General features: G+C 40.8%; 1 protein-coding gene across 4 annotated transcripts in view; it reads left to right on the forward strand.

Moving 5' to 3' along the window:
* Positions 1-8793: 8793 nt before the first annotated feature.
* RAD51B (RAD51 paralog B) overlaps positions 8794-20244 on the forward strand; it is a 329325-nt gene continuing 317874 nt past the window's right edge. For 3 of the 4 annotated variants that reach the window (XM_072338181.1, XM_072338183.1, XM_072338182.1), the window contains exons 1-7: positions 8794-9391; positions 10745-10839; positions 11662-11775; positions 12351-12467; positions 16277-16413; positions 18518-18637; positions 19696-19879. In XM_072338181.1, the coding sequence (XP_072194282.1) occupies positions 10756-10839; positions 11662-11775; positions 12351-12467; positions 16277-16413; positions 18518-18637; positions 19696-19879 (756 nt within the window). In that variant the 5' untranslated portion in view covers positions 8794-9391; positions 10745-10755. Of the gene's footprint in view, positions 9392-10744; positions 10840-11661; positions 11776-12350; positions 12468-16053; positions 16193-16276; positions 16414-18517; positions 18638-19695; positions 19880-20244 lie in introns of those variants that run through there. The other variant, XM_072338184.1, reaches the window with a different exon arrangement.

Here is a 20244-nt window from a genome sequence, read left to right on the forward strand (position 1 = left end):
TGACTGCTTAGTGCAAGAAGCATTCTGGTCCATTTCCACTGCTCCTTCCCAAACACCTGAGAACCAGAGAAGAGTCAGGATGAAGCTCTGCGTGCTCATGGAACAGGCTACGAGCAAGTGCTGTGTCTGCATGTTTTACATGGGGCTTTAAATATTTAAAAGCTATTAATATTAAGACAGATAATATTAAGACAGACATGCCACACCCCTTTAAAAAGAGGTAGTTACTACTGTGTGGATGTCCTCATAAGAGGATGTTTTCTACTTAATTTGAACTCATGACAAGTACCTCATTAAGGTAGAACAGGTCACTTCCCCATGTGCTTTCTGTCAGCGGGTTGAGGACACCAAGGGCCTGAGGCTCACATGCCCCAGCGAGTTGCGTGGCTCCCTCAGATTATTTCAGGCAAATCTGGGAGGGTTTGCAGCTCCTCTGTGTGTGGATTCTCAGCTACGTGTTGTTCTTGCTCTATGAATGCCACCTCCTCAGGCCTGCTGGTGCTCGCCGTTCCTCTGCATTAGCTCTGAGCATTCTGTGATCCTCAGAGAAGCTCTTCAGTGTTTCCTTGGCCTTTTTCTTTCACCATCTTATGCTCATCCCCTGTGGTCCTCCTGCCGTACTTGTGCTGCTGTTACATGTGCCTGTTTCTTGTTCCCCATCCTGCATGCAGTTCAGCTGACCTGTCAGAACATACCCTTCTCCCCTTTCCTGTCTGTCGTGCCAGCCCTACAAACCCCAGCAAATTAGATCATCTGCATATCTATTTCACATATTTATGAGGAGATGCTAATCCCCACATAGTAGAAGGGTCATATATACAAAAGGGGAAACAAGGACAGCAGCATTACAGGGAGAAGTGGGGGAAGGGGACCAATGGTGAGGGAACAGCAGATATCAAGGATAAGAGTATTGGAAAAAAGTGCATAAAATGAAAGGTATAAAGAAGAAGGTAGTAAACACAACTCATCTCTGTGTCTTTTGTGATACAGACACCCCGATTCCCTTATATTGTGGCATTACAGCTGCTCTGCTACATAGGTCCACACTGCAGGTTGTCCTTGCAGAGCCCCTTCCTAACGTTTGCCAATTCATTGGCTCCCAGTGCAGCCACAAACCTGCTGATGGGCTCCCTGCAGGCATAGGATCCACAGCTCCATCTCCCATCTGTTCTTCCCAGGTGAAATGACTGTTGGACACCACAGGCACTTCTTGGGCTGCAGCAGTGGAAAAACATCAGTTCTTAAAGAAACAGAAAGACCTCCTGCGTGCTGGAGCTCCTTGCAGGAGGGACTGGGATTTTACTGCCCTTTAAGGGATTCTGCAGCCAGTGATCAGGGGATTTGGCAGTTGGGTCTCAGTCATATTTAACCTGATGCAGACAACAGATGCTTCAGGAAGATTATATTTCTTCATGTACATCAGGTCTCTGGGGAGATTACATGTTCAGGGTCAAGGGCTTTAGGGGCAGCCCCAGAGGAGGATTTTTCTGTTTCCAGCAAAAATATCTGTAAGCACAGTATGTTCTGCCAAGCTTTCTACATGGAGTCAACAGGAAGTGCTGCTCCCAAGGGGCATTTCACCTGCAGCTCTGGCAGAGATATCATTTATTGTAATCATAGCAACTGATCAGGTATCCTACAGAGTGACAACACCTTGCAGCCTGAGCATTAGGGCTGATCCTGATTCTAGGAGCAGCATTATCAGGCTGCAGAGAGGTTATTCATGTGGGTAGAAACTGTCTCGCTATAAAGGCAGGCAGTAGCAGACACTTTGTAAGATGCTGTGGCTTTGAAATGTAGATATTTTGGCTGAGGCAATCAGCTGTCCAGCACAGATTTTGCAAGGGAAATAATTATGCCCAAAGAGGCAACTAATGTCTTCCCAGTGTTACTGCTGTACACACTGACAAGCTGGAGATGATCTGTATCTCTAAGAAGCTTCACAAAGAGCTTGCCTCCCCCTCCTCCCAGTCCTGCACCACAGTTAATTGATCTGCTCCAGATATTGAGGGATTAAGGACCGAATCAGCCCTACTGGAGGGGGAATTTCAGATTCTACATGTCCTAGAAACACAGGGCACAAGTCTCCAAAAGCCAGTCCTGGGAACACCCACAGCTATCAGTAACATCTAAGCACAGCCACAGGCGCCCTTCATCCCACAGCAGCTGCCATGTGCTATGGCCCACTGCCTTGCAGGGGAGTAAATTTAGCCTTGAGAAAGGCTAATGGCTCAGGCTGTCTGTTTAAATGTGCTTTCCTGGCCCCTAGCCCATTCCTTGCATGGTAGCAGCAGCACAGTGATACCTATCTTTGGGAGCTGGGGTACCAGGACATCCCTGTGACATCTTAAGGGACAAAATGTCTGTGGTCATTCACTGTGCTCTTCCACTCAGCAAGCCCAACAGAAACACCACTTCTGATGTTTGGATCCAGATCCGGCCTTTTTCAGTCTTGGGTGTGAACGTGTTCCTGAGGGGAATGCCTGGGACAGTTATTCAAAAGCAGTGTGATAACACCTTTCATTTTACTCACGTAATTACTCCTCTTGCTTTGGTGCATTTGAGCACAGTCTTGCTCCTGCTGAACTTTCTCGGCATCTTCAGTTTTCTTTTTTTCTTCCTATTTTGAGCGTACAGAAGGAGAAGCAGTGGTATTGATAAGCAGGTGGAGGTTGTAAAGGGGAGGAGAAACTGAAGGAATTCTTGTTCATCCCAAACTATTTTTTTTCCCATTTCTTCTAAAATATTGGTTTAAATGTCATGTATTGACTTAGATTTTTTGACAGATTGCAGGAAAAGAGCCTATACGCTACACTAGGCATTTTTGGCAGATATGCAGGAAAGCTATCAAGATCAGCAGCTAACCCACAACAAAGCTTAATCTCCAGCCAAAAGCTTAATCCAACAGAAACCAAACATCTGCCCTTCTTGAGCATGCTGGGATGGAGACAGCAGCCTTGGCTTCTGGGGCTGCCCCAGAATTGTTCCTCTGCTGTCTCTGGCTGCAGAGAAGGGCACATGTGCTCACTCTGTGGATTAGGTAAGAGATGGTGATGTGGGCTGGCAGATGCAGGGTTCTCAGAAAAGCAGCCACAAAATCCCAGAATGAACCATGCATATATATATTGAGTACAATAACAATACCGCTCCCATTGCCCTGTAAAACCTTCTGCTATTTCTGTCTTTTCTCTCCAAGAGTCTCTATTCATACACAACAAATCGAGTCCATTATCCCAGACAAAAAAAAAAAAAAAGAAAGAAAAAAAGAGTTCATGCTGCTTTCCTTTGCTGTATCTCATCTCTGACCTCTGCTGCTGTTTTGTTTTGGTTTTTTTTTTTACTATTCTAGTCCTGCCTTATCATACAGAATGGAAAGCCCAAAGATTTTTCTTCACATCTGACATACATTCATCCTCACCACTTCTTTATTTCCTCACGAGATTAAAAGCAGGGAGAAAGAAACAGCAAAAATACTGCGGCCCACATTTTTATATCCAAAAGCCTGATTCTGTTCTTAGTCTCATTTTAGCCTTGTGTAACATTATTCATTTCCATAGTTCTGTATCCTTACCAATGTACAATGGGAGTAGGGTGATATATTTAAAGAGTATTTATTTTAAACACAACATCAAGAGTTAAGACAAGACTCATGCTCATCAGTCCTTTTTCCAGTCCTCATGACTGGTGTACATTCCTGAGCTTATAATTCAAGCCCAGATATATGATAAGTGATCACAGATTTAGAGTGACTTAATTTTTACCAGTTTAGGACATCTCTATCCTGATTTTCAGAAGGCTCCAGTTAAAAGCATGGCAACTGTGTACTCCCAGGGCTGAAAATATTTCAAGTTGGAAGCTCAAAAATCAAGACAGCTTGAATCAAAGGCTTTTAGAAATCCTTTGGCTTTGGTGTCTGAGTTGGTGGTGGATGCAAGCAGGTCCCAGTACAAGCTGAATGAAAGCCAGTAGAGTTAAACCTTTGGTTTAACTGTATGGCTGCTGGTTACACAGCCCAGGATTTACCTGTCCCCATTGATGCCATGATTGCACTGCTATAATGAAAGTCAGACAAGAATGCAGAGTGTCTTCAGCTTCCATCATCTCAGGAGCACCTATCCTCGTACTGCACTTCATTTTGCTGAGGTGGGAGTTCTGTCATTTCAAGCACTGTTTCCTCTTGGACATGAGAACTGCAAAGGTTTAGGAAAAATATGCCTTCAGATGCTGAAATAGATTGGGCTGACAGTGATACTTCTTGCAGACTTATAAGTCTACATTCTAAGGATCATCTAAAACAAAAGTTCAATTATCTGACAATTAATAGGACCTTAGTTCAGCAAAACAGCTAATCTTGCATTAATCTTCTTGCTGTACAAATGTCCTATTTTACTTCAATTAAGTATATGCTTACTTTGCCATTTGTTCATTTAAATCACTGCAGCATGCTGCAACGGTTTAAAAAAAAATAAAATATCTGTGACACTGTAAAATCAATTTGTTATGGGTAGTCACTGTAGGGTGATGATAATATGATCACAGTGATGGCATCATGCCCAAACAGTGAACAGCAGACATGCTTGCCTGGATGCTCTATAATAATTGAGTTTGGGGTAGTGCTATCTTGGGGTGATACTCAAATTATTTCTGTGTGCTCATCCCAGTAAAATGGTCTGCTATTCTTCAAGGTAAAAAAGTCAGCACAGAATTAATTTAATGTCTTCTTTCCTCTGTAAATTCTTCTGTAATTTTCCTTTCAGAAATCTCTCATATCTGTTCCTTCAACACTGCTGAAACTCAGGATATCAGGTCCCTAGGTCCCTGGTTTGATCTTGTTCAAGTCTGACAAGTTCCTCAAAGGAAACAGGTGAGAGTGAGTGACAAGGCACGAAAATGTCTCACTCCTTCAGGGCTCAGTAGAAAACTGTAAAGCACAAAGAGGGGAAACTCAGGTCGGATTCCTCTGCCCAGGTTTGGTGGTTTCTTCTTTTCCATGCCACTCAGCCATCTTAGGAATCAGTTCAGCAACATCTGAGGAGGATGGGAAAGCCAGGGCTGTGTATACATATGGAGCAGTTTCCCTTCTACTCCCAGCAAAGGGATCTCATTCATGGTTTTTAAAATGAGTAGAATTAAAAGCATGCAAGACCCAAAGGCCCCAGACTGAAATGATTCATGGAATGAAGCATGGAATTCATCCTTTCCCTTCCTGTTTTTTTTTTGTTTGTTGTTTGAAATAAGAGCTATACTGGGCTCAGTTCAGCTACTGGGTTATCAGAGTGATTAATCTGTAGCAGTGCAAAAGTGAAGGCTTCTTTTCCAAAAACCAAAGCGCTATCACTACAATTGCTGATTTGGAACATGCTCCTTGGGCAATGATCTGAACAAATATGTTCATACTGTGTTGTTGTTGGTTTTGTTTTTTGTTTTTGGTGTTGAACATGAATAATTTTTATTTATTTATTTAGTTAGTTAGTTTTAAGGGCAACATTGTACCTGGAACCTGCACAGAGATGAGCATCTGAGCGTTGCTTTCCTCTGCTGCTGTTGTCCAAGCAGAAAGCTCCTCCCTCTGCAGTGCCCTCCTGCTCCTGTTTGTTTCTGCCACTGCAAATCTCTGTGGAAGGAGTGAGGGCTCAACCTGAAAGGAACATATGTCCTAATGGAGCCACTAGAGCACTGCAGGTACTAATTACAGTGGTGCCTGACTCTGTGTGTACAAGGGGTACATGATACCATTTCTCTTCTTATCCCTGTGAGGTGCTTGGATCATTCCAGTCTAATTGCTGCTGCTCAATGGAGACTGGATGCTGTGAAGGATCACAGGGTGACTTGCTGGATGCGGACATCTACAGAGAAGTGAGCTGATCAAAGGAGAACCACTGAACTATTGAACACTGCTGAATATCTTTCTGTATCTGGTCACTGTGAAACAAGTCTGCTTCATAGGACATAAGCTCAAATCTAGTTCAAGTTTCTGAGTAATAGGAACTGTTGAAGTTTAGCAGGAAAAAGCTGCAGTGGACACTGAAAGATAACCTTGGTTTTCTTTGTACAATGCTCCTAAAGGTCTACTGCTGCAATATTTGTCATTTCTTAGCAACTCAGGGAAAGATGCAGGAAATGTTGTGGTAAGAGCAGCAAGGCTGGTAACTGCAGACATTGCTACTGCAGCAAGCCTAGTTCCTCAGTGCACAGAATTTCAAGACAAGACAGTAGAAGGGGTGATGATAAGGCACAGGTGAAAGGCAGGATGAGGTCAGGTTTGTCTTATGTAGGGTAAATTGGGTTTAGCTTGTACTGGTAAAGATAGCAACAACTTCACCTGGATTATTATCCTGCTGCTTTGTTAGTTCATTGCTTTCTCATCTAACTTAAACTTAAAAGGGAAATATAAAAAGCCAAGCTGAATGAATCCTGCTGTCCCTTTAACCAGAAAATGCTAAATGAAGTAGGAAGCTGATCTTGGAGAGCAATGTTCTTAGATGAGTAAAATCTAAAAGTGGAATAATCCCTGAGGTCTCTTGTTTTGCTTACTATAATTTGGGCAGAAAGCCATCACGTGTGAATTTTTCAGAGCTATAATGCACAGGTGGTTCTGTCCTTCTGCCTGCACTGGCAGTGGATTTAGCCATTCTGCTGTTCTGTAAAAGGGTGGGAGGTACAGAATCTCTCTTTCAAAACTCAACACTGCTGCTGAATATTTCTGACACTGTTTTGAGGATGATGGATAATTCTGTGGAGAAGTAGAAAATGGAGAAATGCCTTCTGATGGTCCTGAGAGATAAGCTGGGTTTCCTGGGTGTAAATGTGTATGGTTGGACAAGTGCTCACTAATACCTGAGGAGGATTCATTATAACTGGTTTTAATCCTTCCTGAGGCAGGAAGAAAAAGGTTAATTGCCTGGTGAGAGGCATTTAACTGGCCTGCAGACTGCTCAGAGCAATGGGGGAGGGAGGATTGATCAGAATGAGAAGGTGGACTGGTATTTCACAGCTCTGTTGTTCCCAGTCTGCTTATTATAGCCAGTGATAACAGCTAGGTTGTGCTGAGCAGTTTGTAGAAACAATAGAAGGATATTTTTCTTTCCCTCTGCTCCATTGCTACTGCAGATGCAGCTGGGAAAGTCTCGAGTGAGGTGAGGTGGCTTTGGTAAAACTTTGCTAGAGTGTGCGTGGAAAACAAAGTACTTTTAAGCAGGGTGTAGGCCTCCTTGTGAGATCATTTCAGTTCTCTGTTTTGAGATGAGGAAAACACCAAAGAGTTGGAAGTAAATCTCCATCTCATTCAGGGAGATAGTAATGGACAGAATATTTCATTTGCGGTTCCTTTCCATATCTTTGAGAAACCTCTTGGGACCTTAATATCGGGAAAGAGTGAGATGGTCTCATAACCGCTTTCCAGTCTCAGGAGGACATCAGTTGCTTTTAAGAATGTGCTAGGCATCAAGTAGATATCATCAAGAAATAAGAACACATTAGTCTAATTAGGCAATATTCAGCAAACATAAGGCAAGGAATTGCTCTGAGTGCCTGAATTACCGCTGTGAGTCAGAGTTCTCACTGTATCCTCATGCACTGTACTTTAGTAGGGAGCTGTTTTCCTTTCACAATGGAGCACTGCTAGTTTTAAAGCAGCAAGTGATAGCTGGAAAACTGTAATGAATCTGAGGAGTGTAGTCAATATCAGCAGGCTGATGCTGTTTTAGAAATTAAGTGAATAATATGAAACTTTCCAGCATGCAAAATTACTGTCTGAAGTTACTTATATCTGTCATAGGTTACAGGAAGATCTTTTTCAAGGAAGGAAATATTTTGCCATTATCTTTTGGATTCTGGAGCATAGCAGACCAAGTTAACTGCTGAGAATGTATTTATTAGGGTAAGGATTGATAAGCGTTTCATTCTGTATCCTTCAAATCAGATTCTTGCTCCCCCCCTCCCCCCCATTTTTTTTAATTGTAATTTTGTTGTAATTGCTGTGTTTGTTGTTAGAGCACTCTGGTTCTATGAACTTAGTGGTTGTTGCTGTTACGCTTCTCCTTTCTGTAACATTCTTAGCCCAGCACTGCCAATTTAAAGGACTGTCTTAAATCAATGTGGTGAGGCTCAGTCTTACAAAGCAATCATCTTCTCTTAGCTTTTTCAATCCCAGGGGCTACTAAAGGCTTAGACTGGAGCAGAGCCCTGCTGTGCTGCAACCAGCACATAATTCTGTCGGGCCAGCAGTGCTCACTGTGTTTACAGTCCAAATAGGTAAAACCAGAAATGAAAAAGAAAACAGATACCCCCTATCATTACAGAACTTGACCAAGGTCATGGAAGCAGAGGCAGAGCTGTTAGTCAAATGCTCCTGTTCCCCAGTGACCAGCGATGCTGTTGCCAAACATGAGTGTGATGGTCACTGCTGTGTTGCTGCTTGGAAGCTTTGATACATATAGGCACATACAACACTTGTCTAAGTATTCTCTGGATATGTAAGACTGAATTTCTCGAGTCAGATGGAAAAGACAACGCACGATTATATCCCAGTAGATTTAGAGGTGTATCTGAGCAATCAGGAGTGGAACAGCTGTGACTCCATTGGGAAACATGACACAAAGATCTCACAAGGGAGACAGTGGAGTGCCTCGGTTTTGCTTACAGATCCTCTAGAGTAGCCAGCTGGTGAGATGAGCTCTGGTTTAATACGGATATCTGTTTTTGTGGAAGATGGGAAGGAATCTGTAGCCCTGGCAGTAAAGACCCGCTCCGATTGTGGGAAAACGCAGCACCAAGGCAGCGTTACTTTTTCCTCCACCACTGATACAGAGGTTGTGGGTCCTGACGGCATTAGTAACAAGCAGTAAATAACGACCAGCAAACTTTATTTTTCCTGCATTGCGACTTCCCGTTTGTTAGCCAGCTTTTACAGACAGTGTCCAGCAGGAGGAGCTCTTTCTCCATTCCACCTCCTCTCCGCGCTCAACCCGCTGCTCCCCGTACCCCGAGTTGCTTTGTGCGGGCGCTGCACTCCCCTGGGCAGTGCGCTCTGTGCAGACGGTCTGCGCAGGGTACGAACGACACACGGATTCTAGGGGATCCCTGCTACTACCGCTGCGGGGCGCACAACCCACGTGCCGCTCCCCCAGCACTACCAGTCCCGCCGTGCCCCGCGCTCCGCCGGCCGTCAGGGCTGCGCGCCGTCGCCGGAAGGCTCCGCCTCAGCTGAGGGGGGAGTTTGAAAAGCTGCGAGCCGCGGGCAGACGCCGTGTCGGAGCCTTTGGGGTTGCGGTGCGGTTGGGTGCCGGTGTAGCTTGCTCCCGGCAGGGCCGAGCCTCTAGTTGCTGCTGGCGTTCGGGCTCCAGATGAGGTGGTAGTTTCAGGCTCTCCTGCAGCGCTCGTGCCGTTCGGTGTAAGTCCGTACCGCTCCGTATGCGCTCTGGGTGTTTCTCCCGGCCCGGGAAGCACCCGCGTGGCCGCCCGTTGCCCTCGAGCGGGGGCGCGTGCCGCACGGCTGTGTGCGGTGTGCGCCGAGGCTGGCTCCGCAGCGGTGCTCGCGGCTGTGCGGCCGCCCCCCTAGGGGCTGTTAGCGGGGCTGCCGTTCCGCGGGCCGCAGGGCTCTCCCGGCACCTGGCCTTCCGCCTCTGCTCCGAAGGGGGCTGTGTAGGGCGGGCCACTTATCTCCATCTCGCGGAGGAGCGAAAATCTGCACGTATGCAATGATGTAGGCGGCGCGTGCTGCTCTTCTTGTTTCACACGAAGTTCAATGAGAACGAGTAGTAGGAAGATCACCTTATAATACGTGTGAAATATGCTTGGAAACCTGCTGGCAGCGATGAGTACAACCACGTGTGGCTCTGCCTAGCAGGATAGAACAACTCCCCCCACAGACAATGCACGCAGATGGGGGTTAGAGAAACAAGGCTTCACAGAGGTAATGCAAGCTTACTGCTGCATAGGTTAGTCTTAGGGCTTATCCAAACTAAGCTGCTCTTTAAAAAGAAATCTCAACGCAATAAATAAATAAACCTGAGGTGACTTGCCTTCACTGCAGTACTTGCTCATTCCAATGTTCTGGGTTGTTTTTTTCCATCCCCTCTGTTTTTAATTCAGTAATATTTACATTGAAGTTCTGATGTTCATACACTTAGCTTTGACCTCTAGTTTCTTTTATGCAATTGGGTTAAGTAAAAGAACCCCTTTTTAAACAGTGTTTTCTATAAGCTTGCATAGGTTATCAAATGCCTCTGAATGTTTGACTGTCTTGAATCTTACATGCCAAACCTCTGGTTATTCTTTTGTCCCCATACCGCATTCTTCCCATCCTTTGGCATCTGTATTGCATACCTGGTCACCATAAGAGTGTTGTGTTTTAGCGGTTCTAGGTAATACTTGAGTAAATCCTGGTATTACTGTTCAGTTTTAGCCATCCTGAAAGAACCTTCTTTCCTTCCAGTGCCATTTAGCACAAGGAGTTCCTTTTCAACTCATTGATGAGTATTTTGGGGCTTGCTTCTTTCTCAGAAACCCACGTTATGCAATCATTGTGGATTCTTTGTTCTTATTGCTGTGATCCCCTAATGATCAAATATTGGGAGATATAATTCAACTGAACTGTTTTCTGTATGGAAAGACTATTTCTTGTGACTTAGGCATATTATACGTGCATACCTTCTTTCCTACTCTTTAGCAAGGGGAGAGGGTGTAATTGTCTGCACAGTCATGTCCCAAGCAGCCTTCAAAAACTGTTTTATTTGCCTTGTAGACCAAGGGAGTATGGCTGCTAAGAAGCTGAGAAGAGCAAAGTTGTCTCAGGAGCTGTGTGAAAGACTAAGCCGCTATCAGATCACTACCTGCCAGGTGAAAGGGTTATTCTATGGCTTTGGATTATTTTTATTTTATTAAATTTCTATGTTTAATTTACATGAAGCTTTACTGTCTAGGAGTATTTCTGGGTCAGTCTGTCTGCTTGCATTGCAAAAATGTTGCTTTAAGATGGCTAAGGCATTTAAATGTGGATATACTTAGTGTCTTTCCTCTTGGGGTGAGGGAAAAATATTTTAGGAGAGGTGTGTGGCTACTATTTGTACGTAAGTCAGCTTTCATGATCCCTCTGCAAAAACACATGTACATTATGTAATCTAGCATCTGTGAATGTGTTATGAAGCTATTCTATCAGTTATGGGTTGATTCGTCAATAAATTCAGAAAGTTGTTGCAAATGTTTCTTTAAAGAGACTTGAGGACCTATGTATTTCTGTAGTGTTCATAATAAATGCAAAATCTATTCCTAGAATTGCAACCTAAAAAATGCATTGTAGTCTGAATGCTTTTTGGGTAGGTAGACACCTCTGTGGGTAAAAAGGTGTTATCTCATTTCAGCTTCATCACAATACTTACATTTTTAATTGCTTGATACTCTGTCCTTTAAAATATAAATACAGTTTTTTTCTGTGATAGCCTTATGATCTTTAAGGTCCCTTCCAACCTAAACCATTCTATGACTCCATGACTTACTGGCACCAGAGAAGGGTAGAAGAGGTATGAGAAAACACTACATAACGTGGCACAGTTGGTAAATCTGGCCTTTGGAATGTATACTAGTAATGTATAAATTGTATTAGTTTAGTCTTTAGTCTTGATCTCCTGGTTAAGCTCTCTGAACTGTTTTATCTTCTTTCAGGACTTCTTATGTCTTTCACTCTTGGAGCTAATGAAAGTGACAGGACAGAGCTACAGAAATGTGCAGAAGCTTCTTCGGAAAGTCAGCCTAGCTTGTGCTCCCAAAATGCAAACAGTAAGTATGCTTGTGTTGGTTCTATTTTTAAGTTTTTTTGGAGAAAAAGCTAAACAATGTTGTTTATATTTTTATGAGGGAGTGGGGTGATCTAGCTTTGTGGTGTCTCAGTTTGATTGCATAATGAGATAATAGTTTTATGTCTAAGTTTAGATCCTTGGATGACTTTAGTTTGAGATGGCGGCTTCTATTAGACATTTTAGCTTAAGGAGATTGTTTAGACTTAAAGAATTGGTCCTGAGTCCCATAGGGTACTGTACCATTCTCTCTTGCATTCCAGCATATAAAAATTGCTTCTCTTAAAGGAAGCATTAACTAATAGAGACAAAGAATAAGAATCACTGAATTAAGTTTTAGTGTCTGTTACTCTGGAAAATGAGACTGGAAGATTGTTTCCACGGGAGGAGGGGTCTGTAACTGAAAATTGGAATAGTCAGCTTACTTGCATGTCCTAAGTCAGTCTATCCTGATGAAGGCAAATGGGAGAATTTCTCTATTTCCACCAAGAAAAAAATAGAGCATTTTCTAATCTTTTGTTGTTGTTGTTGTTCTTTTTTTCTTTTTTCCTGTTGTAGGCTTATGAAATGAAAGTGAGGAGGTCTGTCAATCCCTCTGCAGCCTTTTTACCCACCTCACTGCATAGTCTGGATGAAGTCTTGCATGGTGGAATACCCTGTGGATCCCTCACAGAGGTGACTTTTTAATGTATTCTAATACAATTGTACACTACACCTAAAAATCAAAAGTCACTGGTTGGCCTGTCTTGTCAGATGGTTTAAACACAAAATGAACAAACCAATTTGGATGAGAAGCACTTTTGGGCGTATTTTTTTTCTGCAGCCTGTCAGGTTAGTAATAAAATGGGGGAAAAAATAGGTGATTTGGTGACTGTTTTCCTATGAAAAAGTAGTTAAATTTACCCAGGAAAAGTGGGAGAATTGTTATTTGGATTGTATGGTGAGAAGCACACAGTGTGGTTTAGTGGTCAGAACATGAGATGCTGAGTCAGGAGCCCATCTGTTTAGTACCTTCTCACTGATTTACTAAGTCTTTAGGTTTTGGGATGGAAAAATGAGCAATTAAGACATAAATATGAAGCATACAGGAATGGAAATTATACATTTTTATGTGTAAATTTAACTGATCTTTACAATAAATATATAATGAGTTATTTTTTGAAAAGACATTGCAACTAAGGCTTGTAATTATGTACATATCTATTATAACACTACAAATAGCATATTTACAGCTGTGGCACTGCCTCTGAATGCAATGCTACTTTTTTTTGCTTGGAATATTCCTTTAAGAATAAAGAAGTATTTCGTCTGTTAGTACTTGAAAGCAGTATGGTCATGTGCAGTTTCTATAATCTGGAAATACAGGATTAACATAGATGCTTGTTGGGAACATTGTATAAAACTGGATCTTGTCTCTGGCTTAGGAAGTTTCTCAGCCACAAATGAAGGTGGAGAAATGTATTTATTGGGGGAAGTATCAATGTATGCATGCCCTGTTCTTACTGTGTTTTCTAGCCATCTGTTGTAGGTCTTTGTTAGAGACAGAATCCAGAGCTGGATGGACATTGTTACTATACATTGTGGTCATACTTGCCTTCTCACAGTGAAGTTCTGAAAAAACATGTCTCCTATGCTCTAAATTTAGATAGATTTAAATACTTTTTCCTTGAATGCTTTTATAGTCCCCCTGAAGTGATCTTTTTCAAGTTTCAACTTGCAAATTGCTGTGGCAGAGGAGTAGAAGTGAGAAGATACAGGAAAAAAAAAAAAAAATATATATATATATATGTATATATATTTTTTTCTTTTTTCCATGCTCTATAGTCAGAATAGGTTGGTTTTGATCACAAGCTGAAATCACCCACAAAATCTAGTGGAGACTTCAAATATGCTAGAATTTAAGCAATGCTGAGTTCAAACTATGACAGCTGGTGCCAGAAAGTAGAAGCTTGGGTTGCTTTTTTCTGTTTGTTTGTTTTAAAAAGAAAGTATTTTGTTTTCCTCTTTGGTACGAGTTCTGTACGTTGATTAGGGCACATATTAGGGGTTTGTCTGCAAGTGTAAGGCAGGAAACAGTTCACTCTGCATAGTCTGGTTTCTCTCATTTAAGATCTGATTTTGGAGTAAAAGCATTTTTTGTGAAAGTCACGAGACCAGAATTAGTTTCAAAGTTGGCAGCACCACAAGTATTTTTCTACATGATTGTTAGATGAAATTGCATTAGTAAGCTATCAAATGTCAGTTGGTGCTGCTGTGATGCTTTACAGTAGCTTGTGAACATTTTGCAGGTTGTGTTCTGCTTCTGCTCAAGTGATTTTGGAGCTTAATCATTCTAATTTGCACTTCTGTAACTTCCTGGAGCATAGCTGCCCAGCAGATTATCCTCTGGTATTTTTGTTGTTAGACGGATGTTCCATGTCTGAGAGAAGTTCTCTTCAAAAGTACGTGGTGTGCAGCACTTAATTCCTGACTGGTGTGCCTTAATCATCGCCTTCCTCTTACTTTAACCAACAGTGAGGGTGGCTGGGAACTTTAAAACTTGAAATTTGAATGGTTGAGCCACAGGGTTGAGTTCTGGTGGTTTCTTCTAAGCCAAACCTACTCGCTTTTTGAGTGCCAGAGGGATTTGATTTGCATTTCACTGTCTCGGATCATTTTTTCCCAAACCTCTATTAGTTTTTAAGTTGGAAATTAAGTCATAACTGAAATTTTGTGGTTAAATGTCAGAACTTTTTGCCAGCTCCTCAGAGGAAAAACTAAAGTAATGACTTTGTGAATATTGAGGGTTTGATTCCTGGATAGCTGAAGGAGAATTAGGTCCTTGTGACTTCATCCAAGCCCTTCACGAGTGCCAGGGAAAATAATACATAACCTATGGAAAAATAAAAGTATATTTTATTAGACAGAGGTAAAATAAGCTATTGTATTCTTCACATTTCTGCCTGGGTGGATTTTTGATTTTCAATGTAAATGTGCACTGTAGCAAACTAAGTTTTTTGTTGTTTGTTTTTCTTTGCGGTCATTCTTGAAATTAAATCAGAGGCAGCTAAGGGTGTGTTTTTGTTTCTTTTAAGAACGAAGATTGTATTGATCAAAATGCTTGCTGAATTGGTGGTAACCATAATAAAATGTGATAGCTGTGTATATAGTTGTTTATTTTGGGTTATTTTAAATCCCACACTTAAAAAGGATGGTGATAAAAGATGAATTGCTTGGGGCACATTCTCTAATGCTCCACTGGATAGCTTTCTCATACTGTCTATTACTGCAATGCTCCCCATCTTTCTCTGATCTGATGCATGTATTCTCAGACATGCTTATGGCATCTCTGCTGAATTAATTACTGCAATGAGCAGTGAAATAAATATTGATTCCAACGCACTAACCAGGCAGGCCTCAAAATACAGACCATTTGAGGTTTCCTTACAGCTGTCCAAATATTTTAATTTAGCAGCTGGATTGATGCCCTTCTCTCATTCATTTCAAATCTTGTTAACTAGAAACAGCTGGTGAGACTTCTTGGCTATTACAGTTTGAGAAATGTGTATGGTTTCTTCAAATCTTATATACATTTTGGGTTCACATGAAAATGTGACAACTGTTGTAGATACAATATTATGTAATTAAATACGGTGTATAGATGACAGATAGTTACTTAAGTACAATTGATTCCTGATCTTTAATTCACTAAATGCAGTATGCATTTCTAAACAAATGCTAATGCTTCTCTTGCGCTGAAACTTGAAGTGGATTGACTGACATAACTTGGTTTTCAAGCCTTGTTTTAGCTGAAAGTGATGCAAGAGATTTTAACTAAAGTGCAAATTCTTAGCTCCTATTAAATTGTAGTACAGGTGTAGTCACTGGGGCAGCTGAAATCTTTCTGATGCGTGGTTCATATTGCACATTCAGACTACTTGGGATACAAGCTATTGTCTTTGTGATTTCCAGGTGAATCTTGATTATAACAGAGGTAATCATAATAGTAAGCTGCACTTTACATCTGTGAACTCAATAGCTTTTGACTGACTTAAAGCTGTAAAGGTAATTTGATGTCAAGTGAATGTTATCTGTGAATCTTTTAGTCTTGCTCTATTTTAGAGGGCAGCATACAAGAGGAGGTGGAAGGTAACTGGGGATGGCTCTGGGGAAGATCTTGTGAGAGGAGAGGGAGAGGACCTCAAATATGGGAGAGTGAAGTAGGGAAAGAAGGATGGTAAAGAAAGCACAAGCAGAATGCTGCATGTGAAGAGTTATTTATTCTTCAGTGATGATGATTTTGACAGCAAGGCGCAGATCCATAAGTAACTGCAAAGTTGCTCTTTGTGGGCTGCATTTTATCTTTCATGTGACTGTTGTCTTTGATACCACGAGGAGCAGAAGAGGAGGCATTCTTGCTGGTAGGTCTTCTTTAAAATTAAAATTAGGGTGAAATAGATGTGACATCTCTTGGTTATGATGTTATTCATCTTTTTTTCTTCTAGTTAACGAGCCCACCGGGTTGTGGCAAAACTCAATTTTGTATTACAATGAGTGTTCTGGCTACACTTCCAGTAAGCATGGGAGGACTAGATGGGGCTGTTATATACATTGACACGGAGTCTGCATTCAGTGCTGAGAGGTAAGATGCAAAACTCTAAAATGCTCACTTTGAACTTCTTTGGCACTTTTTATCTTGGAAACTTCACTTATTTTCTGAGCATTTATAAAATAAATATGGTGACTATTAAGCATTCATCTTATATATGTGGTTACTCTGCAAGTTATGAAACTGTTTGAATAGAATGGTTTGTTCACCTTCCTGATTTGCAGGATGTTCTAGATTCCAGCTGTGGAACAAGCTGGATAGCACTCTTTCTAATTTAAACAGGATATTAACAGTCTCATATTGAAAAATTTATTTGCAATTTTGTTTGTGAGGTTAGCAAGATTTTGAAGGTGTAAAGGCTCAGCATTTGGAGCAGCTGTAATTTATATATTGTCTGCAATTCATGCATTTTTCTAATGCAAAAAAGCTGTAATATAGCAGGTGGTGTCTGTTGTTCAGCTTTGTCAGAACATGAGAATTGGGGCAGGTAGTTGGAATGGCCACAGTAATTCTAGAAATCAAAATTGTTTTCATCAGTTTTGTAGCAGTTCAGTTCACCTCGTCCTATCCAGCTATTAACTGAAAATGCACCAAACTTGTGTAGAAAGTCTGAAAATGTTAACGCTTCTAACTGTGTCTCTTGTCCATGGAACAAAACACAGGATTCAAATTTCTGTGAACTAAAGCTGAGAACAGCAATGGATTTTTTTTTTCCTATCCTGTGAACCTTTCCTAGTAGCAGAGAATGTGTTCTATGCAGTTTTTGTTTTCATCATGACAAATTGGATTTACCTTTTAAGGATCTTTGCACCTACGTGGTACTGTGCAGATAATACTGTGAACACAGCAGAAGTTTGGTGTGTTACTCTAAGACAAATCATGTAATATTGTTTTCTCATATGTATACCTATTAGAAAGTGTAATGGAGTTTCATTTCTTATGGACCTCTGGATGATTGTTACCAAAAAGGTTTACATAATTAACTGCGCAAATGTGAGGAAAAGATTCTGTCCCTGGAAGTTCAGGACAAGTTTGTATATATAAGTAACGTACTGAATGAGTTTCAGGTTACATTGAAAGTGCTTGTTCAGAATAGATATATTAACATTCAAGCCTAGTTGTTTTAAAACTCAATAAAAATTATTTCAGAGTTTGTTTGTTTTTCCTGAAATGACTTTTATTGGAAGAGGCTTAAATAAAAAGATAACCAGAGAGTTATGTTTACAGATATCCACTAGGTGTCATTCTACTCAAGCTTGTGGGCTTTCATTTTAACTTTATTTTTTAATTACAACTAAGTGTTTTTTGTTTCTGTTCTCAAAAATCAAGTCTTCATATAGGTAGAAAGGGGAAATGTGCGGTGCTTTGGATTGTAACTATCAGTTCCTAAAATCTTGGATTCATCTTAAAATTATCTGATGTTCACAGGCGTGGAACTGCTTTTGACTAAATTCTAGAAAATTTGCAGACGTTTCTAAAATGTGTGCTTTTTGTGTCCTCGATTTCATGTATACAAGATAATTGAAAATGTGGACCTCTTGTCAGTGGACTTTTGTGTAAACTCTGTCTATGCATGTACGGTGACAATAATGAAAAGATGGTAGTTGTAAATACCCAAAAGGTTATTTACAGGAAAAACTCACCCATATGGAAGCCTTTGGTCTGCTGGGAACCACTGAGGCAATCTCCACCAGGGAGAAATCTCCAGGAGATGCTGCCTTAGTGTGGTGGTCAGCCCTTAAATGAGGTCTAGAGGAGGTGGAGTCAAGCTCCACCCCTTCCAGGAGCACAGCTAAATTACTCTCACCTGTGCTCCCACAGCTGACCCAACACTTGCCTCAGCTGATTAATCAGAGGTCCAGGCTGTGATAACCAATTTTCCATACAATGGGCATATTATGTCTTTCTTAAATGTACTCTTCGTTCTAGCATCTGTGGGAGGAGAATCTAAATGTTCTGATTTCCAGTATTCCAGTTTGCTGCTCAAGTTAACTTCCCCTATGAAAAAGATTTCCCCATGCTATATGGCATCTACTTATCATTCAGAGGTTTAATTTATTTACTTTGTGAAAGTTTGATTCCTTATTACCTGCACATGATTCCTTTTTCAGTGTTATGCCTTTTGTATCTTTGATAGGTTGATAGAGATAGCAGGAAACAGATTCCCTACTTATTTTGACTCTGATGAAAAGCTGTTTTACATGACCAGTAGCATTCATCTGTATCGAGAGCTGACCTGTGAAAGTGTACTAAAGAGGTATTCTTTTCCAGAACTTTAAGGGGACAGGGTGGGGATGGACCATTTTGTCTAGATTGTTTAAGATAATGTATCAAAGTTTTATGAAGAGTAATTCATTCCTTGGAAGCTTTTATGCTGATAACAACATGGTCCCCAAAAAGGAAAATTGCTACCAAAAGACTAGCATTGCTTTTCTCGTTTCATAGTGCTTGACTAATCCATTTAGTGTTTTATAGTTCCTGAGAGACAATTCTGTAGAATTTGAGCATCATAAGCTTTTAAATAAGAGCGTTTGTCTGACAGCTCTTGTCTTGATTTGTGGAGATACCATAGTGTTAAAGAGTTATGTCTGCTTTGCAACAGAAGGGAAGTATTGGTTTTTCAGAGTGCTATTTACTTCCAGAAAGACTGGGACCAGTCTAGCAATTGAAGGGAGGAATTACTTAGAAGTCAACATCCTGAAGGCAATGTTGTACTGTCATCTTGTTGGTATAAGTTAATTTTTGAGCACATACTGTAATGAAAATGAAAGTTGAACATCAGAATCTTCCTGTATATTTTGTTAGAGGGAGAATTATTCTAAGAATTATTTCTTCTAGTACAACTTTATCACTGAAGAACAGCTATTAGCATATCACCAATGTGTTAAGTTTGATTTACCATCTTTGGAGACATGTAGAGGCAGGTCTGACTTTCTGCATATGTAGGCAGCAGGTATTTTGTTATTGGCAATGGGATGCTGCTACTGTATGTAAAACACACCATTTTGATGTCTGCTTAACTTGCTGTCTGTGCCATTCAGAGTTTAAGCAGCATAGTGTTGCTAAGCAGAGTGTCTTCTGAACCTTTCTTGGACAGGCCTGCCCTGGGTCATACAGCCTGCTGGAGCCTGAGATTCCTTTCTAGATCTCTTTGGTGTTTGTAGATATTAGTGGGGGTGAGCTGTGAGGGAGAAAAAGCAATTGACTTAAGCTTATTAAAGAAAACCTTTTATTTAAATAATTTCAGGGTTATTTATACGGTGTAACTGTTTTATAATGTAATCAATGGCTTTTTATTTATTTATTTATTTTTAGGATCAAGTCTCTAGAAGAAGAAATTATTTCAAAGAAGATTAAACTCATAATAATTGACTCTGTAGCTTCAGTTGTCAGAAAGGAGTTTGACACACAACTCCAAGGCAATCTGGCAGAGAGAAGTAATTTTTTGGCTAGAGGAGCATCGCTGTTGAAGTATTTGGCAGAGGAGTTCTCAATACCGGTAAGTTGTTCTTCCTTTTTAAGTTTCTGCTTTACGGTTTCCAATAATAAAATCCAAGAAGAATGGAAATGATAAGATGGTGAAGGCTAGGTAAAGCTCCTACTACAAATCTTCAAGCAGGTATCTGCTGAAAAATAGTACTGGAACAGCAAATAACTTGGTGTTACTTTGACTGCTTTTTTTCTAAATAATAATTTTAGACTTCAAATAAGGGTTTACTGATTGTCTTTCCAGCTATTTTTTTTCTCCGTGCTTTGTTATTCGGTTTTCTTTTTATATATTATATTTTATTCTGTTGGTATCAAATATAGTTTACCCTGTTGGTTCCCATCCTTTGCCTCTTCTACTTAAGTTAATAGAGTCTT

The sequence above is a fragment of the Excalfactoria chinensis genome, chromosome 5, assembly GCF_039878825.1.
Source record: "Excalfactoria chinensis isolate bCotChi1 chromosome 5, bCotChi1.hap2, whole genome shotgun sequence".
Classification (NCBI taxonomy): Eukaryota; Metazoa; Chordata; class Aves; order Galliformes; family Phasianidae; genus Excalfactoria; species Excalfactoria chinensis.